The sequence below is a fragment of the Crinia signifera genome, chromosome 9 (genome assembly GCF_055691185.1).
Source record: "Crinia signifera chromosome 9, ASM5569118v1, whole genome shotgun sequence".
Taxonomy (NCBI): Eukaryota; Metazoa; Chordata; class Amphibia; order Anura; family Myobatrachidae; genus Crinia; species Crinia signifera.
This window is the reverse complement of record NC_139225.1, coordinates 37,644,493-37,671,014: the sequence shown is the minus strand read 5'-3', so window position 1 is coordinate 37,671,014 and position 26,522 is coordinate 37,644,493. Positions and strand designations below refer to the sequence as shown.

General features: G+C 44.9%; 1 protein-coding gene across 8 annotated transcripts in view; it reads left to right on the top strand.

Moving 5' to 3' along the window:
• Nucleotides 1-26,522, top strand: part of IQSEC2 (IQ motif and Sec7 domain ArfGEF 2) — a 188,653-nt gene that overhangs the window by 94,201 nt on the left and 67,930 nt on the right. The window contains exon 1 of one of the 8 annotated variants that reach the window (XM_083158843.1): nt 20,621-20,734. The exons of 6 other annotated variants lie outside the window; for them this stretch is intronic. In XM_083158843.1, the coding sequence (XP_083014969.1) occupies nt 20,652-20,734 (83 nt within the window). In that variant the 5' untranslated portion in view covers nt 20,621-20,651. Of the gene's footprint in view, nt 1-20,620; nt 20,735-24,700; nt 24,893-26,522 lie in introns of those variants that run through there. One more of the 8 variants, XM_083158844.1, reaches the window with a different exon arrangement.

Genomic DNA, 26,522 nt, shown 5'->3' with positions numbered 1-26,522 from the left:
GTGTATTTTGTGATTACCCCGAGACTTCCCCTTGTGTTGCAGAGGCCTGCTACTCTGCCTATTTCCTATGCAGTAACATGGGGGGAGGCTGCCTACAGACCAAGCCTTGTGTGCATGAATCTCCAGCAACCCAACAGCCTATCTACACCTAACCACCCCACCGCCCTCTCGTCTGCTGCTCCTTCAACTGCCATTTTGTCTGTGTGGTCCCTTCACCATCTTTGTCTGCGTCACTCGAACTCTTGTCCTCATTGATTGTAACTTCACAGTGTCCTCTTGTCTGACCTCTGAGCCCTCTGTTTTTTTGTGTGACCTTTAAACCTGAGCTGCTCCTTGTTCCAACCCTCATGTCAGATATCTAAAGTCTTCCTATCCAGCTGTGTGGTCCCTATGTACCAATGAAACTTGCCCCTTGTCTGGCTCCTTCTGTGTCCTCCGAAGCTTCCGTTTGCTTGCTTACACCCCCTAAGGCTGACTTATTCCTTCCACTCGCCAATGCTTTGTTTTGGGAACCCCCAGGCTTTCGCTCTGTTCCTTTCTCCCTACGCCCTACAAGTTCCACTCTCTGTAAATAGCTATTTATGGTACTCTCCTCTCAAATAATAATTTACAATAAAAAAAAAGATGCTAAAATCTAAATAAAGACAATTGAAAGCTGCATATTTCACTGTCCTCTTTCTGTGTCATGTTCTAGAATATCAGTACATCAGTTTTTATGATCTAGTTGAGATTATTTTGTGAGCCACATTCAGAAAATGCCACTATACTTCTATATATATCTCCCATTCCTGCGTGCAGCACCGTGGCAAAAGACTCTCAGTTGCGGAGTGCCCTGTGTGTGTGTATGTATGTATGTATGTATGTATGTACAGTATGTATGTATGTGTATATGTATCTATCTATCTATCTATATATAGATAGATACATATATAGATATCTATATATATATATATCCGGAGAGTAACTCCTGTGATTGGATATAAACGAATGAAGCAGCGTCACTCCAGGTACTTAGTAGTGGAAAAATACTTTACTGAGTATCGTCAACAGTGTTTCGGGCCAGAGCCCGTCATCAGGACACCTGGAATAAGTCAGAACAAATGAATCAAAAACAATAGGAAATACTTCAATGAAACCCGGCCGTGCATGTTTTCAGTCGGTCTGTGCAAATTCTAAACCCATCGCTACCATGAGGTGGGGTGCTCGGCTCAAAAGTCTATGTAACGAACACATACATACATATACACACACACACTAATGTAAAGCTTTGTTGGGAGCCAATTAACCTACCCATATATTTTTGGAGTGTGGGAGGAACCCACATAAGCACAGGGAGACTATACAAACTCCACACAGCTAGGGAGTAGTGGAAAAATCAAAGCAGATGGAACCAGGGGCCTTGGATGCCTGTTATTGGGTGGGTTACATGCCAGTCATTGTTACTTAGTGTGTGCCCTGCACTGTTGGGGAGTCAGAGTGGGGCTTTTCCATTTTAGGACCTTGATTAACGTTTTCAGTATTTTTTTTATTTTTTTTGAGACCTGGACGTTTGTCCAAAATGCTGCTGTGTTTTGAAAAGTACTCGAGTATTGACATGGCTTCGGCACGCACTCTCCCTTCATTGAAATGGATGATTTTCATTTGGAGTGTTTACGCACTGCACTTGAGAATACAAAATGAAAAGGTATTAACATCCTTTATCCTCTCCATCATCCTGAGCAGTGCGAGAATTTACACAGACTGCCGGGGGGTGTTACCTAGTCACAGGCTGTAACAAGCTCCTTGTGGGGTGATATAGTGCAGATGCCATAAAGATGTACATACAGTACTACTATAGCCACCAAAGGGGTCTGAGAGACACTGGTCAAGCACCAGTGTCTTATATAGTTTATTAAGATGCAACACTGACTTTTTACCACTAGATGTCACCTTCACGTTATTTCAGTCTATGCAGAATGGATGCTTTCCTCATAATTGTCCATAGCAAGCTGGAAATCATTATTGCAGCTTGCAAGAGTATGATGTGTGAGCTCAGCCTCTTACATGGTCACGGTTTTCAGAGGGTAAATTTACATTGCTTACAATTTTTTTGTAAAAATAAATCTAACCTTATTTTGATACCATTATTCCACTGATGTTATATGAAAAAGTGTGTCGGCAAATCACGTTGTTGCGTTTCACTATCTGATAGGTTAAGGGACTGACACAAAAGTGTGTATTCGTCAAACAACTCAGAGGTAGATTTATTAAGCTCGGTGAAGTGATACAGTATCTGGTTTTTGTCACCGGCCAATCGGCTCCTAACTGTCATTTTTCAAACCAAGCCTGTAACTTCACAGTTAGTAGCTGATTGGCCGGTGATAAAAATCTGACACTTAAAGCAGTGATCTTCATACGTGGTACAGATAATTTAATATTAATTGACAGTTACTTATATAGTATGCACGTATTCCACAGCGGTTTACAGAGAATATTTGGCCTTTCACATTCGTCAATGAAGCTTACAGTGTATATTCCCTGTCATGTCTACAAACTACAGTAGGGTTCATTTTTGTCAGGAGCCAATTAACTTACTGGGAGAATATAGAAACTCTACACAGGAATGCTAACCTCTAGGAACATGGATGATTGATAAGCATGAAGCAATCCTTTAACCTAGGTAAATAGATTTATTTGTGGTAAAGTTTTGTAAATGTTGCATATTTTATATATTCAGTTCCATTTTATTTGATTGTAATTATTTTATACTTTAGAGATCATTCATCATTCTATGTTTGTGGTTATAACACTGAAAACACGCGCTTTTGGGGTGAACCCACAAGTTTTAAATTACCCCGCCCCCAATACAGGAAGAAGGGACCACAGCAGGCACATTTCCCATCCATTATACGAAAAGAGGAAAGAAGAAATCCGTTCTAATGGGATGCACTCCTCATCCACGTGGTCCCGCAGGACCTAAAAAAGTTTTTTTAAGTTTAATGATATCTTTATTAACAAACAATTAAAGGTAAAAGGCCATCTGTTACTTTATTATTGTAGGTCAATTGTATTAATTGTTGGTGACCTAATATAGAGTCCCTGTGTCAGGGATATTGATGGCGAAGTATTAAAAACAAAGTAATGAATAAAGATTAGAAAAGAAAATCAAGAAGATTAAAATCTGTAAACTGTTGTTTATGATATAGTTTATTCTGATACTTCTTTGATAAGTGTCAGTAAGATTGTACCCATGTGTGCTTTATAATAAATGATTTAAAGCCGCTCGGTGTGCTGTGTTTTATGCCACTTCCACATTCATTCTGCTAATACGGCTTATTAGATGAATGTTGCGGTTTTCCCCGTTTTTATTTTACACACACTGTTGCAATTGTTTAAATACTGTCCTCTAAGTGAGGTAACAAAATATATATCTGGCTGGATAGATTTGAATCTAGATATTATTAGGGCAGTATTGTTTTAAGCCCAGTCAGGGGTATTTGTGGTATGGTGAGATGCTGTCTTTGGTGTATCACAACTTTATTTTCACATATATTTACCCAACCTGACAGTCAGATATTAATGCTGAAAAGGCAGAGAGATCTTCACTAGTGATAGTATAACTAGTGTCTCTACTGCATCTGCAACAGTTAAATTAATGTTATGGTGCATCAATGTGCACATAAACGGTAAACCGAGTGACACATACAATCAGCACTTATAGCGAGTTGAAATAGAGCAAATGGGGTAGCGGGTGTTAGAAGCACCTTCGCAGCCTGGGTATGTATTCCCTTTAGGTTGGCTGTATGCGCCGGCTTCTTGTACGTAGCTAACTGCCGGAGTCTATTGTTACAGATCTCCGTTGCTCAGTACAGTTCGCAGCCTAGGGATATATTCCCTTGTACTGACTGTGTGTACTCGCGTGTTAATCACGCTTGCTGCGACAGCGCTAGCTCCCCTGCCCCACTGCAATCTATTCTAATACATATCTATAGTAAAACACAGGTATTAACAAACAAACAGTTTACAGCGATCTGCCAATGCGCATTTCGCTATCTTTAAGCTTTGTCAAGGCTTAATCTAAGTCTTGGATTAAGCCTTGACAAAGCTTAAAGATAGCGAAATGCGCATTGGCAGATCGCTGTAAACTGTTTGTTTGTTAATACCTGTGTTTTACTATAGATATGTATTAGAATAGATTGCAGTGGGGCAGGGGAGCTAGAGCTGTTGGCAGCAAGCGTGATTAACACGCAAGTACACGCAGTCAGTACAAGGGAATATATCCCTAGGCTGCGAACTGTACTGAGCAACGGAGATCTGTAACAATAGACTCCGGCAGTTAGCTACGTACAAGAAGCCGGCGCATACAGCCAACCTAAAGGGAATACATACCCAGGCTGCGAAGGTGCTTCTAACGCCCGCTACCCCATTTGCTCTATTTCAACTCGCTATAAGTGCTGATTGTATGTGTCACTCGGTTTACCGTTTATGTGCACATTGATGCACCATAACATTAATTTAACTGTTGCAGATGCAGTAGAGACACTAGTTATACTATCACTAGTGAAGATCTCTCTGCCTTTTCAGCATTAATATCTGACTGTCAGGTTGGGTAAATATATGTGAAAATAAAGTTGTGATACACCAAACACAGCATCTCACCATACCACAAATACCCCTGACTGGGCTTAAAACAATACTGCCCTAATAATATCTAGATTCAAATCTATCCAGCCAGATATATATTTTGTTACCTCACTTAGAGGACAGTATTTAAACAATTGCAACAGTGTGTGTAAAATAAAAACGGGGAAAACCGCAACATTCATCTAATAAGCCGTATTAGCAGAATGAATGTGGAAGTGGCATAAAACACAGCACACCGAGCGGCTTTAAATCATTTATTATAAAGCACACACGGGTACAATCTTACTGACACTTATCAAAGAAGTATCAGAATAAACTATATCATAAACAACAGTTTACAGATTTTAATCTTCTTGATTTTCTTTTCTAATCTTTATTCATTACTTTGTTTTTAATACTTCGCCATCAATATCCCTGACACAGGGACTCTATATTAGGTCACCAACAATTAATACGATTGACCTACAATAATAGGTCTGTAATTGTTTGTTAATAAAGATATCATTAAACTTAAAAAAACTTTTTTAGGTCCTGCGGGACCACGTGGATAAGGAGTGCATCCCAGTAGAACTGATTTCTTCTTTCCTCTTTTCGTATAATCCGTATTCTAAAATCATTTGATAGCACCCACAACCTGAGAGGAACATTATATATAAAAGTCCTCTCTGCTTGAGTAAAAATTTGACATCCACGTGATTACAATCCCAGTACATTATTTGGTGCGGGTCAGCTTGTCTGTGTGTGTTTGAACATTTCCCATCCATACCTCCACACTTTTGCTAAACGGGAGTCAGGACCCTTGCTCAGCCGTTGCTAAAAAGGGTGTGGTCTTGTCCAAAGGGGGAGTGGCTTCAGGTAATGATGCTCCCGCAAGTCAAGCCTACCGTTTTTGTCACTATGGTCATGACCCAAGTCCCTGCGCATGTGTGACAGGGGGGAACCCAACTGCCCCCGCACCTCCATCTGGTGCCCATGGGTGAGACAGTCCCAAATAAAAGGGTACAGGTGGGAGGTTTGACCAAAAGTTTCTATGGGGCATGCAATGCTGCCCAATTTACCAATTGGATATTGGGCCTGGTTTTGATTGCTTCACTTCCCTGCGTATTCGCACAGGGGAGCGATATTTTCCTTATGCGCATGTGCATATGGTGGGCGCGAGTGGGCACGGCAAACTGCTAGTTCGCCATCCCGTTCGCTCCTACCAGGGCGGTGGGCGTGGGGAATCGGCGACGGGCTGCAGTGCTGCACCCATGGAAACCGATGGGCTTTTGACAGTGACGCAGCTACCGGGGATGATCAGCTGACATCCTGTACAGGGAACACGCAAAGCTAAGGCACCAGAGAGTTCATGTACCTTCCAATCATCAATGGTCGGCAGCCATCCAATGATTTGGTACCTGCAGCCATGCGGGGGTAGGGGGGGCAGGTTACAGCGCGAGCAGCGGGCGTCATTTAACCCACATGCAACGCTGCGAAATTCGGCCTCACATGTGCAACACAAGTGGGGCCGGCAGATCACTTCACATGGACGGGCTTCTTTTAAAGGCCTTGTCCCAGCGTATGCTCCGTGATACATGCCACCGATTCATTTGTTATCGCTTCCAAAGCAGCAACTGGCATTTAGTAGCACCACACATTCCTGACCTGCAGTGCAGCATACAGTACGTCGCGGCTAGGTGTGTGCAGCAGAATGGTATGTGACAAGGGGAGTGCCTGCAACAGGTCATAGTATAGATGGATTTTTATTTCAATGGGTTTCTTTCTTTTTATTATTTGCTCTGTGTCCTGGAATCCAGGAAGTTTGCTGATGCAAGTACATTAACGGCGGATACTGACAGCTTGAGAAATGGATTTTATGTATCGAGGTTCCTGGTTTATGACAAGTGCTCTGCCAAAGCCTCATATCCTGACAGCTGAATCAATATGGTCTGTTGCTTTTAATTGCTATGCAAAAAATGAACTGAGAAGATGAGTGCTGGTCATTTGCATGCAGACCTCTCACCGTGTTCTGGCAGAAGAACATGCGTGGTGTGTTCTCTGGGTGCAGAAACACAGTGTCTCTGATCCAGGCAGGCTGAGATATGTGCAGTGCACAAGATGCGGGTGACCGTACATTGGTATTTCACATGTAGTTCTGTAAAAGCAGTTCAATATCAGAATACACATACATGATATAAAGGGGCATGGGTCATTGGGTCGACCACGGAAGGTCGACATAGGTAATGTCGACATACTCGTAAGGTCAACACAAACATTAGGTTGACAATCAAAAGGTTGACATGAGTTTTTCATTTTTTTTTGTCCCGAATGTCCACATGGACACAGTCTAAGTCAGCGTTGGGGAACCTCCGGCCTGCGGTCCGTATATGGCCCCCAGTTGCCGGTCTGTGTGGCCCGGCGGCTTTGCCGGGAGTCAAGTACAGGGGAATTCTCGTGAGAGGTCGGTAGTTCTCGCGAGATTCCTCATAATCAGCAGCAGCTGGACACTGTCAGTCCTATTCAGCGGCAGGCGCCGGAGCGTGTGCCGGCTGCAGCAGGACAAATTGACACATTTTTACATATGGCCCCCAAAGTATTTTTTACCCATACAAACGGCCCTTGCCACAAAAAGAGGTTCCTCACCCCTGGTGTAAGTGTACCGCGTCCCCTCACATTGCTTGCTGCGCTCGGCACACTATTGTATTCTCCCATCACGCTATAGTGGATGGTAGGGCATGAAATACCGCCTGTCGGCACGTGCCGGCTCAAAAAAACACACACGTGAAGTCGACTTTTTGACTGTCGACCTTCCCATTGTCGACCTAATGCTTGTGTTGACTTTACCCATGTCGACCTATTTCAGGTGTTGACATAAGGCCTGTCGACATTTAATGGTAAACCCAAATAACAGTTATTTATATAGCGCACACATATTCCGCGGTGCTTTACAGAGAATATATGAACACTCACATCAGTCCCTGCCCCAGTGGAGCTTACACTCTATTTTCCCTACCACATGTACACGCACACACAAACATTCTAGGGTTAATGTTGTTAGGAGCCACATAGCCTATCAGTATATTTTTGGATTGTGGGAGGAAACCGGAGTACCCGGAGGAAACCCACGCAAGTACGGGGAGAATATACAAACTCCGCACAGTTAGGGCCATGGTGGGAAATGAACCCGTGACATCAGCGCTGTGAGGCAGTAAAGCTAACCATTACACCATCTGTACTGCCCATGATGCAAGTCGATCTTAATAGGGTATCCCATATAAAGTACCTCACTATCGGGCTTAAAGCACCTTTTGCTGTGGAACTACTAATTCCAGCATCCCACTGGCATTTCATGCTGGGGCGACTGCTATGTATATTCTCATCATTAGGGGCAGTATATACATGCAGTTGACTTCTATGCATTAAATGGCAGCTACAGTATATACCTAGATTTCTATTCTCTTATTTATTTATTGAAGCCATAAGGGCGTGTTCCAAATCAACCAATGCAATAGGAAAACTTTGCTGCGGAGCCTGTGTCTGGACCATCTTCCGGGGCCTGTGTCTGGACCATCTTCCGGGGCCTATGTCTGGACACAAGGGATTTATATTTCATAAACAGAGATACTGTGCCTGTATATTGCTTGGATGTGATATTGCACTGTGACTGGTGTATTCATTCAGCAGTCTTCACCTCCTATCCTAGGTTCACAGTCCCTCTATTTGCACTGGTGTAATCACAGCACCAGTGCAAGCCAAATAGATAATGCTATCTCATAATAACAAACAGTCTCATTATTGCCTTTTGACCTGTGTGTGGCCATCAAATATTTGTGTTTGCATTATGTACCATTACTGGTTTAGGAATATCTGCAGGGCCGGATCCCAGTATGCCCTGCATCAGGTTTTGTATGGTCAAATAGTAAAACTGTAGCAGGGCATGCTGGGATGTGTAGTTCAACAACAGCTGGAGTGTCAAGGTTAGCCATCACTGCCCTAGTGGATATTAGGGCATGAAATACCGCCTGTCGGCTCAATAAACATGAAAAACCCCATGTCGACCTTTTTGAATGTCGACCTAGACCATTTCGACCTGATGCTTGTGTCGACCTAATGACTTGGTGACCTTGTTCCATGTTGACCTAGACCCCTGTGGACCTTGCAGTATGTTGACCTAGTGGTGTTGACCTAATGACTGTCGACCATCTTTAGGTCGACCAACTGAACGTGTCCCAGGGGAGCACAAGGGTGTTTTGGTCTGCTGCTGCAGGGGAAGGGGGCTGGGGGAAGCACATGGGTGATGCTACACTTTTATACCGCTATGTGGGCTTGAGCACTGAATATAACTTTTTGAAAAAATATTTAGCAAAATAAACCAACCAACATTTTTCAATGCTAACTTTTCATGTATTTAAATTTTTATTTAAATCATTGAGGGAAGGTTGGCTGGTAGTTTATCAGTCCTAAAATTGACATTTTTTATGTCATCCATAGGGAAAGGCAGGACTGACCCAGGTTCAGTGTAAATGGTGCAGACCCAGGTCCGACCCAGGTTGAAGTGCTGTGTAAATGGGGTATGAAGCTGGGTCCAACCCTGGAAACCCCCATGTTCAAAAGACCAGGGTCCGACCAGGGATTTTGGTGTAAAAGGGGTATAATAGGGCAGATGAAGCTGCAGCTAACTCCATGTCCCATCAAAATAGGCCCCCAGTATCTGCTGCTGTGCTGCTGCTGTAGACCGGAAAACTTTTTTTATATCATAACTTTATTGAGTAACATTCTGAGAGAATTAACAAAATATCCATCGCAGGGAAGGATGGGCAACAGAGGAGATCTAAAATAATCCTCTGTCAAGTGTAAAGGACATTATTGTCCATGGCCAATAGCATCACAGTAACAGTATCATCATCACAGTAACAGTATTCATTTTATCGGAGTGAGATGCATACCTAAATGCATACCTGACCTATTGTGTGCCAACATTTTTGTCAATGTCTATCCAGTTCATATTGACCTTTTTGTCAACGTCGACAAAGTTCATGTCGACCTATGGACTGTCGATTTTAGACACTAGATCGATCACTCAGATCCCCAAAGAAGCAATTGAATTCCGTCCAAGGAAAGCCATGTAATAATAGCTCAAACCCTTTTACGACAAAAGCAAACACATTTTTTATTTATTTCCACTATAAAGTCCTGGAAGGTAGGTGCTGTCTTTGCCCCTCCATTGAAATAGCGGCTATTTCAATGGAGGGGCAAAGACAGCACCTACCTTCCAGGACTTTATAGTGGAAATAAATAAAAAAATGTGTTTGTTTTTGTCGTAAAAGGGTTTGAGCTATTATTACATGGCTTTCCTTGGACGGAATTCAATTGCTTCTTTGGGGATCTGAGTGATCGATCTAGTGTCTAAAATCGACAGTCCTACTTCTCCAGTGTGGATAGTGAGTGACAGATTAAGGTCAATATGGGCCTAGAGCTGATATTTATGAAGGTCCTATTGTGTGCTGGGGGAGGGGCCAGCGCTGCGGCGGTGTGATGAGTGATTTGTGGCAGACACTGGTGTGGGCGAGGTCTGCAAATGGGGAGTGTCTATTTAATAGACACTCCCCATTTGCAGACCTCGCCCACACCAGTGTCTGCCACAAATCACTCATCACACCGCCGCAGCGCTGGCTTCTCCCCCAGCACACAATAGGACCTTCATAAATATCAGCTCTAGGCCCATATTGACCTTAATCTGTCACTCACTATCCACACTGGAGAAGTAAAGTAATTTAGTATTAGAAGTAGGTGAGAGTGGTTAGTGGGAGATGGGTTTTGTAGCATTATTCTGAATGACAGCCAGGATAAATCGTTTCTTTGGAATCTTCTCTCTATTACAGAACCGTGCAAATGTAATTAATCCTGAACATGTTTTCTCTTAGGCCTCCACTGAGCTCTTTCTGTAATTTATGATTACAAGTGTCACATTGTAGAGAAGCGATATCCTCTGATTTACCCTCACTGTGGCTTCTACTTCAGTATTTGTACATCAAGTTAATAACCGTTAATTTGTTTTCTGATATTAGCACAGAGATATCTGATAAAGCAGTGATCTCCAGATGCTGGGAGACAGGAATTCTCTCCTCCCACGATAAATTACTGCTGGCACCTAGCTTTTGGGAGTTGCATTTAATTTAGTCAATTCACAATGGGTCTGGTTCAGAGAAAAAAAAACTTTCTCAAATGGGCAAAACCATGCTGCACTGCAGGTGGGGCAGATTGAACAGGTGCAGAGAGTTAGATTTGGTGGGTAATATTGTTTCTGTGCAGGGTAAATACTGGCTGCTTTGTTTTTACACTGCAGCTTAGATTTCAGTTTTTAGAATTGGGCCCATTGTTCCTGCCGACTGACAGACTGACTCCTGAATTCCTGTGTATTACACGTACATCGTTAAAGGCATAAAGCACTAATGTTGTATGCAGTATAGGCATATATTCATAGGCACGCAGTCTGACCAGTCACTTGGGTGAAGGTTACCCATTAGATGGCTGCCCGCTGTGGGTGAAGGTTACCCATTAGATGGCTGCCCGCTGTGGGTGAAGGTTACCCATTAGATGGCTGCCCGCTGTGGGTGAAGGTTACCCATTAGATGGCTGCCCGCTGTGGGTGAAGGTGACCCATTAGATGGCTGCCCGCTGTGGGTGAAGGTGACCCCTTAGATGGCTGCCCGCTGTGGGTGAAGGTTACCCATTAGATGGCTGCCCGCTGTGGGTGAAGGTGACCCCTTAGATGGCTGCCCGCTGTGGGTGAAGGTTACCCATTAGATGGCTGCCCGCTGTGGGTGAAGGTTACCCATTAGATGGCTGCCCACTGTGGGTGAAGGTTACCCATTAGATGGCTGCCCGCTGTGGGTGAATGCTACCCATTAGATGGCTGCCCGCTGTGGGTGAACGCTACCCATTAGATGGCTGCCAGCTGTGGGTGAACGTTACCCATTAGATGGCTGCCCGCTGTGGGTGAAGGTTACCCATTAGATGGCTGCCCGCTGTGGGTGAAGGTTACCCATTAGATGGCTGCCCGCTGTGGGTGAAGGTTACCCATTAGATGGCTGCCCGCTGTGGGTGAACGCTACCCATTAGATGACTGCCCGCTGTGGGTGAACGCTACCCATTAGATGGCTGCCCGCTGTGAGGGAATAGCAGGCACACTTTTAGACACATCACAAATGTTTGTTTTGAACATTTCATGAATATTCCATTATTTAATCTCCTGCTCTCCGGGGATCAGTAATTTGTCAGTGTTTATTCTGCGTATGCTCTCAAGCGTTGTGATACTGAGTCGGCAAACAACCCCTAACCATGCCAGTGGGGCTGGCAAAGCATTGCATAGCTGCGTGTTTTCATGCCAATCGGGCAGCTCCAGGGTTACATATGCTCAGTATAGGAAATGACAAAGGACCGTTTGCCATTTAGCTGTGACCCCTGCATTGGAGCATTTCACAGAGGAGGACGGGACACAGCGATGAGCTGCAGATTATTATAGTGGGTTGGGTGCAGTATTTCCCCTGCTGTTTGAGCACATTCTTTTTGAGAAATTACAGCTTGCTAGAAAGGGGAGTAAGTTCAAAGGGAAGTTCAACACCAGCATTACGTCGACATGATTTTTTCACATTTTTCTGTGTCTGTTGATGTAAGTTGACATGGATGCGGTCCCCGTGTACTGCGTCCTCTCACATGGCTCGCTCACTATTATATTCTCCCTCCATGTCGTAGTGGATGGTAGGGTAGGACATACTGGGGGAAATTTACTAAGATGTGTATTCTACTTCACATGTGATGTTGCTATGGGCAACCAATCAGAATCTACTTATTTATAGTAGACAGGATCTGATTGGTTGCCAATAGCAACATCACATGTGAAGTAGAACACACATCTTAGTAAATTCCCCCCACTGCCTGGTGAAAAACCCTTTTCACGTGTCAGCCTTTAATGGTCGACCTATTGTATGTCAACCTTTATAGTGTCGACCTAGCGACCGTATCCTCCTCATAATATGCAGGACACTACATCAGCTAAGCAAATCCTCTTGTGAGGGGCAATGGAGTCTCGGGGAAATTTACTAAGAGTTCTATGTCACAATGGGTGTGGCTATGGGCAACCAATCAGAATCTACTTCTTATTTATTGAGCACCTTCTAGAAGATAATAGATAGTATCTGATTGGTTACCCATAGCAACATCCCATGTGAAATAGAACTTCCATCTTAGTAAATTTCCCAGTCACAATCTCAGTTCCAAATGGAGGACAGCTTGGTTGTGTTCTGTCATGGTTCCAGAATTCATTGCAAGGGACCAACCGAAAACTGCATTTACCGCCCAAAACCGCCACAGTGCAGAAAATATTTACACAAAATGGCTGATGGCCCTGTATTTTAAAAACCCGAACTGCAGATTTCTGTGTATCTAGAACATACACAAGTGTTTTCTCTTGATTATGACTGATGAAGCGTGAGTGCACATTTCTATATTGGATCAGTGCACTTGTGTATGTCTGAGATATATACTGTAATAAGTAGATGCTCGAACTGATAAACGTCACTCGCATCGTCAGTCACGTCGGCTTAGGACACGCGCTCAGGTTTTACAGCACTACTATTGTTGACATTTTAATCTGATGCGTTAATTCCTGCTGCCTGCATATTTCTGCCTATGTACTGTCTGTTCTATGTATAGCACTTTACATCTGTTATTGCGCCGGTCACCAGAGGAGATCCAGTAGAACCACATTCTCGGCGCCCAGGATATGACTCCCCTGTGACCTACTCACTCCTCTCACATTATATCAGTTTATGTCACTACTGTGTAATCACAACAATCGTTCAAAGCACGTTCTACTCGGACACTTTACAGCTTGGAAATGGGGCATCTTATGCTGGGAGCACTCACCCCACGGAGTCCAATGGAGAATCTGTGATCTTATGATACCGAGACTGGTTAGTACATAAGCATATACGGGGGAGGGGGGGGGGGGTAGGGGTCATAGAGTAGACACTATGAAGGTCGACATACAGTAGGTCAACAAATGTCGACACCTTAAATAGGAAGACCGGTTCGGAAGGTCGACAGTCAAAAGTTTGACATGAGTATTTTTTTTTGTCCTGAATTTCTACATAATCGACATGGACACTGTATTAGTGTACTGCGTCCCATCTCGTGGCTCGCTGCGCTTGCCATGCTTCAGGCACTGTTATATTGTATCTCCATGCCATAGTGGATGGTAGGGTATGAAATACCGCCTGTTTTGGGGGTAAAAAAACATGAAAAAAGTCATGTCAGCCTTTTGACTGTCGACCTTCCCATTGTCAACCTAATGCTTGTATTGACATTTGGACTCTGTCGACCTTAGCCATGTCAACCTATTTCAATGTGTTGACCTAAGCCCATCGTATGTTAAGCTTCCTATCGTGTGTGATTACCTTCCAATTTCAATGTGATGCGCGGTCCACGGAGCATCCGATCAGATTCAGAAATCACCATGGCTGCCACAAGGATTTATCAAATCCTGGGGCATTGAATGGCATCGCATACGTTACTTCATATGCAAAAGGACAGCATACGCTGTATTATATGCGATCCTAGCTGCCACAGAGTCCGGTGGGTAGTTACCAAGGAACCGAATGGTAGACACACTGTGTGTGTGTGTGTGTGGGGGGGGGGGGGACCTTTAGCCTCACAGCTCTGAGGCCATGGGTTCAATTCCCACCATTGCTCTGTGTGGAGTTTGTATATTCTCCCCATGCTTGCGTGGGTTTCCTCTGGATACTTTGGTTTCCTCCCACACCACAAAAATATACTGTTAGGTTAATTGGCTCCTCATCAAAAAATGAACCCTACTGTGTAAGTGTGTGCGTGTACATGGGCAGACTAGATGGGCCAAGTGCTTCTTATCTGCCGGAAAAGTTCTATGAGGTAAATCGGTACTGCTTTCCTAGCACGGCGCCCGTCTCATTGATTGTATGCCTTAAGTTTAAGGTACTTAAGGCATACAATCAACGCGATGTACCCGATTTTTTAATGTCATGGATCTTATGCATACATAAGATGCATGAGATCCATGAGATAAAAAAATCGTGAGCCCCCAATAACCATTGTTAACGCCACCAGCACTATCAACGCCAACCCAAAGCGTGGCGAGCCCGCGAGGGGCGGCGGTACGCGTCCTCCGTCCTTTTCATACCCCCACTATCCACGTCGGCGTGGAGTTGATTTTATATAGTGTGTTGAGCGCACCGAGCCCGAAGTGTGGCGAGCGGACGCGGACTACTTTACATATATTCCGCGTCCACTTGCCATGCTTCGGGCTCGCTGCGCTCAACACACTATATAAAATCAACTCCACGCGCTCAACACACTATATAAAATCAACTCCACGCCGATGTGGATAGTGGGGGTATGAAAAGGTCGGAGGACGCGTACCGCCGCCCCTCGCGGGCTCGCTGCGCTCGCCACGCTTCGGGTTGGCGTCAATAGTGGGGTGGCGTTAACAATGGGGGGGCCATTTCACCCATGAGGGGGGGTTAGCAAATAAAATTGGGGTTTTGGGTGGTTTTTACATTGATTCCAATGTAAAAATCTCGTTGATCGCGTCGATTGCATCATCTCATGCATCTTATGCCGCACAAACACATAAGATGCATGCGATGCTTGAGATATCAGCCCCACACATACAATCTAGATGGTGGGCGCCGTGCTAGGAAAGCAGTACCGGTAAATTTACTAAACCTTCTAAAGAATTAAATGAAATTATGTTCCCATAGCAACCAATCAGATTCTGGGATGCAATAGATAAATTACAGACTAAATCTGATTAGTTAATATTAGCTACTTCACCTTTTAATTTTTAGAAGTCTCCCCCATGTATCTATTGGGTTATTCTGGCTGATTCGCAAGGCTGCAAGTCCACCAATCCCCGCCTTGCAAATGGTTAGCTGCCGCCACCCATTCACAAGCGCAATTCGCACGCAGGGCATGCAAATGGATGTTACATCCGGTGATGTCAGCTCCCCTCTCTGCAAACCCCCCCCTGCTGTCCTGGTAAAACAACATCGGTCCCTATGCAAACGCAGCCTGGCTGCGGACGAACCTGAATAAGGTCTTATACAACCTTCAAGAGTATTGCCTAATTTCCTGTTACTCCTGGTATACCTAGAAAAGATCAGTACTGATGGTCTTCTTGGCACTCATATTACAGAGCGCAGTAGTGACCAGCGCCTGTACTTGCAGTGGGGAATTGGAGTTGGGTGATGATGGTAACTTAACTGACCCCAATGCAATCGCTTGCAGGGAGCCCATAGTGTATTAATGGTAAATCGTATCGAATGCTGTTGTCAGCCTCTCTTTGACCGTGAGAACGTAACAAGCCTTGGCAATCATTTTTTTTATGTGATCTATTATGAATGAATATACAAACTGAAACACAGTGACGTGACTATTGTAGGTGTTGCTGGGCTGTCTAGCAAGTCTGAGGCAGTTATGGTATAGTGGATTGAAGCTGTCTAAAGGCCCCCACAAATAGGAAATAAGTAGCGCTGTACAATAATATAAAGTTATAAAACATAATTTAGTAATACAGGTTGAGTATCCTGTATCCGTACATCCCTTATCCGAATTATTCCAAAAAACGTGGTTTTTGGAATCATTCGAATTTTTTTTTTTAACCCCCCTAACCCTCTTTTCATACTTACCAAGTCCCCGGGCATCCACAGCAGGCCTCCGGCATCTTCTCCAGGGTCTCCAGCGGTCCCAGGAATGCATGGCGCAAGTGTGCGCGCGCGCCAGTGACGTCACCGGTGCGCGCGCACACTCGCACAATGCATTCCTGGGACCGCTGGAGACCCAGAGAAGATGCCGGAGGCCTGCTGTGGACGCCCGGGGACTGCGTGGACGCCGAGGGACCACCGGACACCATCAGGGGACAGGTAAGTATGCCTAAAAAAAAAATATTCCAAAAACCGAAAAATTCCCCTATCCGGAATGCTCGTGGTCCCGAGCATTTTGGATAGGGGATACTCAACCTGTATAAAGAAGCACAGTGAAAACATGAAACGCACCTTAGACAAAGCTGGACCTTGCTACAACGAAACCCCTTAGGAGGAACAAAGTACCTGGACACTTGTTTCCCACACTTGCTCCCATTGGATCCAGACCAGCCGCCATCCAGATTTTGCACTCCACACTACTGCTACTCCAGTGGAATCCCCTCACTCACCACACTACCATTATGGAGCATACTGCTGCTAAGCACTCCAAACTGGATTCATTCCCCAAATGGACAAAAATTGTAATAACGATACACCTACCATCCTTATTGAAGAGAGACCTTTTCTATTGGAGGTCTATACATGTGGACTCTCTCTGGCAGTATTCATAGGAATGGATCCACTCATTGAGAAATTAATTCATCTAAGTGTCAAAGGTGCCTTGTGCGTTTCATGTTTTTACTCTGCTTCTTTCCATTATTCAATGATAAGTTTTTCATTTTATGTTATTGTAAAGCGCTATTTATTTCCTTTTTTGTTTCTTTGTTGTTTGAGGGATCACACCCTCTAAGTAGCTGCTTCACGACTCCCGATCCCTTTCCAGTATCCGTTCTGTTGCCTAGGCGACTATTTTTATAAAGGCCCCATACACACTAAATCGATTTGGGACGATTTTGGGCCAAGAAATTGACCCAAATCGGGTCAATGTGATGTCCCCTTTGGTCCGATGTGCACGGGACCACGCATCGGAGGTCGGACCAGGATGCAGGTCTAACCCCGGATATCCCTCCTGGCGGAACAGGGATTGGATGCGATCCATCACAAGAATAGGACCACTTGTGATGGATCACATACGACCCTGCCGCCCAGGATGGTCCCGGGCTGCTCGCAGGTTGGCGCCTGGGCATACACTGCTGCGAGATATCGCAGTAGTGTATGCCCAGCTTTACCCCCTTAGAGGAACCCATCTAGTTAGACACCTAGATATAGTTGGCCGCGTCTAGATTGACCGTAAGTTAGAAGCCAGCTTCACATGGTCGATATGAATTTGTCACTTTTTTCGTGACGAATGTCTCAAGTGTCCCTGTGGACACTGTATATGTGCACAGTGTCACATCACATGGCTCACTGCGCTCCCCATGCTTCGGGCACGGTGCCCCGTTACGCTTGACACACACTCCTGTTACTCTGGCTTCTGACCTCCATTACTGTCAATCTAGATGCAGTCGACTATCTTGATGGTTAATCTAGACATCGTAGATCAGTTGACCGGATACCTCTGAGGCCCCACACACTTTGTCTAATGCCCCCATACTCAGGTCCGATTTCATCCGATTCCACGATTGGGTCGACATATTGGACGAAATCAGGCCAAATTCGAGATGTTTAGCATCAGGTCAGATCCGATGTGCACAGGAACGGGTTCAGATCCTGTAGATCATACATGCATCTGATTCCCCTTGACGTCCCCTGGAGTTCTTTTGCATGCGATAAATCGCATGTAAAACAAAATTACAAAATCAAGTGCAAAATCGGATGAAGCCCTAACAGAGCTGCCGGGGGAGTTCATGGAAAAACAGGCCTGACCGGCACAAGTCGGACCTGTTCATGTGGACCTTTATGCCCCCCATCTGGCGCTGAAATTTTTATATGGTGCTTGGCAATGTTCCATTTCTGGGGACACGTTACGGTAAACCGATCCACATTTAGAGGTGGTTTCTGAAAGCCTCCGTCTGTCAGGAGCCTGATCTAGTAGGGCGTGCCGGGACTTGTATGTTTTTGACAGCTTTTAATTGCTAAAACAAGGATGATTATAGTTCCATGAAGTGAGCAGGGAACCTCTTCAATGATCATGAATGTCGACCAAGAAAAGACAGAGGCGATCTATTGATGTGGACTAGAAAGTGATCTCCTCGGTGCAATCGCTACAATTGATTTTTTATTAAATAACAGATTTTCAGTGTATCCCTTCAGGGTAGTGTGAACATGAGATTAAGGTTTTTAACTCTTCTGTTATCAGATGGAATACTAAAAGGATGCACGATTAAATCACGCTGAGACTAAAGTACAATTTGCTGTTCCTCCTTCCCATCCACAGAGTTAATCCCCCCGGTGTCTCGGGGGACGCTGCAGTCTGCGTCACGCCGTGTTTACTGAATGAGAGCATTTTGTTTGTTTGCTTTGTAATTCGTTTTCAATAAGTCTTCACTTCTAAAGGCTAGAGCGCAATAATAGATGGCAAATAGCTGCATCTAAAGCTGGCCATACACCAGGTGACTTTTACAAGCGAGGCTATCAATCGCATAAAAAGCATCCAAACCGCATGTATTTGACAGCAGGTCCGATGCGATGCGGGGAACCTGCGAGTCACCCAGGCTGCAGGAGACATCTATAATATTCAAAAGCACCGCATAAGATCGCATGTGGTCCTGCTGCCCGGAAGGTTCCCGGTGGCTGAAGGGGGGATCCCAGGTGACCTCTCCGCTTGGAGAAGTCGCCCTAGTGTATGGGGGCCATTGTATAGGCCGAACGTTGTTATTCTGCAGCTGGACTGGGGCGTTTGCAGCAGCAAATCTTGCAAGCCTGGTGTCTTGCCTCGGAATTTGGGGGAGTCGGAAACTTTGATACCCTCATTTCACATTTATTTAGGTCTAATAAGGTCAATATGTTGTCCACTATTTGTGAAAAGGCCACCATAGGTCGACACATGAAAAAGGTCAACATACCTTACACAAGCAATAGGTTGACATTAGGTTTTCACGTTTTTTCTTGTTTGGTGACTAGGGTGACACACCGACGCGCTGAGCGTGTCTACACTCTGAACACTATTGTAATCTTTACGGGGGTATTTAATCCCTGCTGAAATTCCTGGCCTGGCAAAAAAATTGGCAATAATTTGCTGCTTAGTATTCAATCACGGGAGTCTTCAACTCCATTTTTTCCAATGCTGTTTCACTTTTTTATTCACCAAAATACGTACATTTACAATGGTTTTGCCGATCCACGCCGTATACGCCAATGCTGGAATTGTTGCCCAGGTGAAAGTTCTGCACTGGGATTGAATAGGGTGAGTTGAATTTGCCCAAAAAGTGGGTGAAAATTGCCATTTTTTCACCAGGCGGATAGTATGAAAAAAAACACATTTTTTTGAACCAAAAAAAAAAGTGAAAAACTCATGTCCTTTTCCATGTCTTGTGTTAACCTTTTAATCATGCCGAACTATGGTATGTTGTCCTTTTTCATGTGTCGTCTTACCGACCGCATCCCATATATTTAGTGGTCACATGACGCTGTAGAACCACAGGTTGTCCGTAGCCTTTGCCTGCCATTGCCGACACCCTCCTGACGACACGTGTAAAAGAGGTGATCTCTCCACAGCTGGTTTCAGTGGTAAATCTTTGTGACTGGGAGTCATATCACAGAGGGAAGTACAGTAACACAATGCCACTTTGTTCCAGCACACAGCTAGGAAGAGTTGTATCATTGTGATAGCTGGGAGATGGGTCCACGTGCAGGCAGCTGTGTGTCACGTTGCGTCTCACTTGGCTGCAATGAGCTGTCGAGGCCCGGAGCTGCCGTGACACATCCCTGCACATCAGACCGCTCCAGTCTTTGTGGAGCAGCTCTGTACGGTGATTGTCATTCCCTCAGTGTGTGCTGATCTCACAGCACAGAAAGGGCTACAGCTCATTAGCCTGCACTATGTGCACAGTGTCCTGGTGTGTTCTCCCATCGTGGGAATAATATGTGCCTGGTGTGTTCTCTCCGCAGGTGCCCAAACCTGCATAAGGTGACACAATAGCTCCGCCTCTCAGTGGGATTAAGGCAATACCTGTATACTGTATTTTAGGCATGTACTTTCCACGCACACCCCTCCCCAGCCTGTCAGCCGGTGCAGCCTGTACTAGGAGCTGCAGGTCTCAGCTGGTGGCAGTGTGACAGCAGGAAGGGAAAGCAGAACAGGGTAGGGCTGAAGAACAGGAAGAGCCGGCAGAGAGCACAGCAGTCACACGCTCACATGGAGGCACTATGGTTGGGATACACACCTTTCTCAGCAGCTGTCAGTGCAGCTGTTATTTCCTATGGTTGCTGCTGCGTCGCCTGCCTGCACGGTACAGTGTTTTCCTGACCTCTAACCCCTGTGTCTGACCTTCTTGTAACTTTCTATGCCTGTCCAGTGTTGCTCCCTTACTTTTCAGTCACCCTCTCCTCTGTCCTGTCAGTGTATACCCCCCACGGTCCGTCCCTGCCTAGATTCCACTTTAGTCCTCCCATTGCAGTCAGACACATTTGGCCCACCACCCCATTGCCCTTTGCTATCTCCCCTGTCCCCGTTGATTGGTACTGTCATTGCATCTTCCAGCTTTGCGTAGTGCCAACATTATAATATACTGGCAAAAGCTTTGAAAGCTAGTCTGCTACATTGTAATTGCCTCTGTGTTTCTGTATGTCTGATTGCCTCAGTGTTTGTGCATGTGTGAGAGAAAAAGAGATCTAGTTTCACTCGCTGCCAGTAGATGGCAGTGTTTCGGCTACACAAGGACACTAGACACACATATAGATGTGTGTGTGTGTGTGTGTGTGTGTATGTGTATGTGTATGTATATATATATATATATATATATATATATATATATATATATATATATATATATATATATATAGTCGTGGGTACAGAAGGAGGTCACTCGCCAGACTGGAGTTAAAAATGGTTATTTTTATTTCATCTCATTTTATTTACGCTGCCATCACATTTGGTCAATGTTTCGACCCGAATCAGGGCCTTTTTCAAGACTTGTTTGACAGCCATATCAGACAATACATTGAAGAAATATAGACACCATTGAGTGTCCAAAACGCTGCACCACGAGCTGTTAACGCATGTCAGCGTCATATATATATGATAGTAACGCTACATCAGTCCCAGTCCAGCTTCTAATCTGACTTCCCTATCACAGTCAGGCAAACACACACTAGATATAACTTAAGTCAGAAGCCAGTAACGTTATCCTGCAGAATGAGAGGCTCCTGAAACATCTGGAGGAAACGCTCCCTCTGCTGCCCCCCCTCTCAGTCCCTGCCCCCTCTTTGTGCAACCCCCACAAGTTTTCTGCTTCCCTGTCCTTCCACTCCTATGCCCCCAGTCATCCCCCTAACATCCCACTCCTCTGCCCATCCCCTCAGATGCACACAGTGTGCCCTTTAGTTTCTCCTCTCTTGGTCCAATTCTCTGCAATCGCTGTCACTGCCTCTCCAGTCTGTCTCCCCGGAGGCTGTTGTACAGTTATACTATCAATTTAAAGCCAGCTAATGATGCAGGGTTGGATTTTAGAACCAGTCGCCCTTTAATTGTTTTCATCCTGTCTCCTGGGGAAAATGATCTGTTTGGAGATGTGAGAAATGCAAGTATGAGGAAATAGAGCTCATCGTGGAGCACTGAGCTAAGGGGCTCCTTAGGAGTCCCCACAGCATCTCTTACAGAAAAACATCATTGTGGTTGTTAATATGGGCTTAGAAGTTTAGTGCATAGTTTGAGAATGAGGGATCACATGCTCATTGGAAGCTGGTGTAGCTAAACCCTTGTTACTGGCCATACACCAGGAACGTGTCTGTGCCCTATTTGAGGTATGAGGCACGAACTGCATACAGTGGCATTGATCACTGTATTGGGTGTCATAGGGTCGACAATTTAAGGTGGACAGGGCAAAGATTGACAGGGTAGTAAGGTCTACAAGCATTAGGTCTACAGTCAAAAAAAGGTCGACATGACTTTTTTTCACGTTTTTTTGTCCCAAATTTCGACGTAAGTCAACATGGCCACCGTATCAGTGTATCGCTGCGCTCCACACAGGATTACATTCTCCCTCCATGCCCTAGTGGGATGGTAGGGTATGAAATACCGCCTGTCAGCACAACAATAACGTGCAAACCAAGAGGTGTCAGGCTTTTGAATGTTGACCTTCACATTGCTTGTGTCGACCTAATGCTTGTGTCGACCTAATGTATGTGGCCCTTCATAGTGTCGACCTAGCGACCGTATTCCTGCAGTGTGTAGATAACGGGTATACAGTAAGAACACGTGTGCACTGCTGTAGGTGGATGGTGGGCGTTTTTTAGTACAAGCAGTAAGTGCGGATCATTCATCATGATGGTGGGAGGTTGTCCGCATCCACACAGTGTACGGCATTATGTAAGGGAGTGGGTGTTCTCCGATTCATTCAGGTGCCATAAATGACACATACATACAGGGCCACAAGGTTTATCGATTACAGTTAAGGCTTTTGTGTAGTTTTTTCCCCCCTCTATAACATAAGACATCAAGTCTATAATTGACACTGTTTATAGGATGGAGGGAGGCATAAAGTGCACCTACTCAATTGCACGCTCCAACTGGCCTCTAAACTTAGGGGTCTTAGTCTGGGGTTGAATTTGTGCATGGTTAAATATATATATATATATAGATATGGTACTTTTACCTGTTCATAACCCCACTATCCACTACGCATGGAGTTGATTTTATATAGTGTGGCGAGCGGAGTAATCCGCGTCCCCTCACGGTGGTTCGCTATGCTCGCCATGCTTCGGGCTCGCCACGCTATAGAAAATCAACTCCATGCATAGTGGATAGTGGGGTTATGAACCGGTAAAAAATCGCATAGGATTGCATCGATATATCGGCCGATATCACATCCGATATATCGGGCGCCGTGAAACTACACAAGTACCATAGATGTATAGATAGATAGATAGATAGATAGATAAAAGAATAGCCTATAATGGACGGTGATGGTGAACCTTGGCACTCCAGCTGTTGTTGATCTACAAATCCCAGCATGCCCTGCAACAGTTTTGCTCTTTGGCCATGCTAAAACTGTCGCAAGGCATGCTGGAATGTGTAGTTCAACAAAAACAGCTGGTGTGCCAAAGGTTCCCCATCCCTGTTCTATAGACTGGAAAAGCGAGACTAACAGTATGTAAAACGCTGTCTATTTTTTGTAAATGTGTACAATGTAGACATATAATGATATGTGTGGATATGGTTCATGTGTATGCCACATCTGGGTATAAGTGCCTTTAGCATAAGAGTGCCCTTATTACATCATATATACTTGGATTCTTGTGTATGTATAGGGATACCTACCTATAACTTTCATTTGAATAATAAAACCCATGGAAACATTTGCCAGTGCGTGCATTTAAGGCTTCTGCCCCTAATTAGATATTTAAATCACTTAATTTAGTGTATATTATCCCTTTCTCATGTATCCCATCTTGTGTTTCCATAGTGCTGGGTACTCCTTCATGTCTATTCTTCCTCCTCGTTCACTCCTCCTACCGTCACCATGGCAACTTTATTCATCGCCATGGCAACTGCATCCTCAACTGTTTGAGACTGTGCTGAGGAGATGATGCCCTGCCTGACCCCCCTTCCTCTCTGTGGGTGCACGATAGGGCTGCAGAGTGCGGGGGATCCAGTTTATCACGGCTGTGGCTGCTGCATACACTTCTCTCCCCCCATTCACAGAACATTACTCTCTGCAAACTGATCTCTGAGCGCCGTTTTATTACAGCCGCAGGCATTCGAGTGAAATGTCACATGCCTGCAAAGTTAATATAGCTCTGCATGAGCCCAGCGCCACTCATTTGTGGTCAGGGGGCACGGCCCACCTCTCCTGGTGCACAAATCAGAAGCAGCGGGGGTTGAATGCCAGTTCAGTGCTACTGGAGAGCAGGGAATCCTATGCACTTTCCGCAGCCAGATTCCGTACCCTGGTGAAGGATGATAGAATTGTGTGTATTTTTGTGCTAAAGGTCACTTTCACAGAGATTGTTCTATTTTGGGGGGCTGCTATTGATGCTATTAAACCTTTAAACCTCATTAGCAATCATCCCTGTAAATAGATCACATTCCAAACCCCTTGCTATATGGTTGGTCTGAGTATTAAGTCCCTGATCCTTATCCCATCCCCTCACACCATTCGAATTGTTTATGTTGGTTCCTTCCTGTCCTATTCCTGGTGCCCACTCCCCCTTCCTCGGGCTGTCATTGGCTGCTCCACCCCTCTTTTGGCTGCTGCCACTGTGGTGTTGAGCTGAGAGGCGGCAGTGCCGCTGATCCGCGAGAAGGGGAACATCTGTGCACTGGACAAGCGCAGGGGGGGGGAACAGTGGACATTAAGCATCCACGTCGCTCCTTCCAGGACCAGCAGCATGTGGTGCCTGCACTGTGCATCTGATCGTACTCCCAGGATCCTGCAGCATGGCCTCTGGTATGGAATAAGCTTCCTGCACATTTAATCTGTGGTAAATGGTCTGTGAGTGTCAGTATGTGTTCTGCATTATGTGTGCGCACTGTACAGGCTTATAGATGCACTCATTTACAAGTTCTGCATCATTGGCACGAGGCACAAAGTACCCAGCAGTTTGGCAGCGCTCACCACAATGACTAGTCTGTGCATCGGGAAGTGATGCAGAACTGTATGTTTATGCATCTGATTGAGATAAGCTCCTGGCAAATGTGATCTATTCTGTTATAGTAAGCATTGTTTAAGGGGGAGTGGTGGTGGTGCCAGCAGAGAGTGTGGAAACCCTTCTACTGCCATGGACTGTACTGTATATTAGAGTGCAACTTAAGAGTTAAGTCCTCACATTCCTGACGCCGCTCTGTGACTATTACTAATGTAATGCAGGCTCAATGGAAAAAACACACAATTTCTGCAAAAGTAGCATTGTCCTTACTCTCTCCATATACAGATCTCGGACCCTGTATATAACGTTCGTCTTTCTACGTGAAACCTTGTTTTATTTTTAATAGCGTGAAATAAATGCTTCAGCAAACTCCGTTATATCACCGGTTATATCCGGTCTTTCCTGCGAGTAACCATTGCAGTGAAAGGGATACTGTAAATCACTATTTATAACCAGCATTGATGTGTTATTGGGAGACCAGCTTTATTGATGTGGAAGAAATGTTTATTTTTGCCGGCATCAAACGCTGGTCGAGGTTTTTATGCACATTTTGGGATTGTAAACCCAATGAGACGGTATTCCGGCAATGGCTAAAGGGGTGGATGGCGTATCTGAAAATCTAGAGGTGACGTATAGTACGTGGCCACTCAGGCTTGTCCCATTTGGAATACCAGTTCCAGCGTTGCTCCATTCGTGGCACAGGCATCAGCTGCTGATCGCTCCCACGCTGGAAGGCATCTGCTTATATTTTACTCGTGTTTGGGCTGGAGGAAAGTGTCTCTCTCTCCTTATCATCCTGTTCCCAGCCTCGTCCCTGTATGAGTCGTCTGGTCTGACCACAAAGATGGTTAAAGTAAGTGTCCGATTGGTTTAATGGTCCCTGACGTTAAGGAAGAAAGACATTTAGAATTCCTAGAAGACGTTTGGAATTCGTGGTTATTTGAACTTGGATAAGGGAATTTCTCTCTTCCTGTCTCTCAGCTGGACAGCTGCGTTCTCTTATACAGCTGTAAAAAAAAAAAAAAGGATTTTATAAGGGACACGTACTGCTAGACACTTGAAAGATGGCATCCAAAGATGCTTGTTAATGTTTGAACATTGTAGACTTTGGACCAAGTTACAGTGACCATAGAAGCTTCTGTCCATTCATCCAGAATGACTTTAACACTGTATCCACCAGGTTTTGTATAGTTCTGTATTGCAGAACAAATTATTTATCATTAAGTTTATTTATATAGCGCACACGTATTCCACAGCGCTGTACAGAGAATATATGAACATTCACATCAGTCCCAGCCCCAGTGGAGCTTACAATCTACATTCCCCACCACATATATACACACACACAGACATTCTAGGGTTAATTTGTTGGGAGCCAATTAGCCTACCAGTATATTTTTGGAATGTGGGAGGAAACCGGAGTACCCGGAG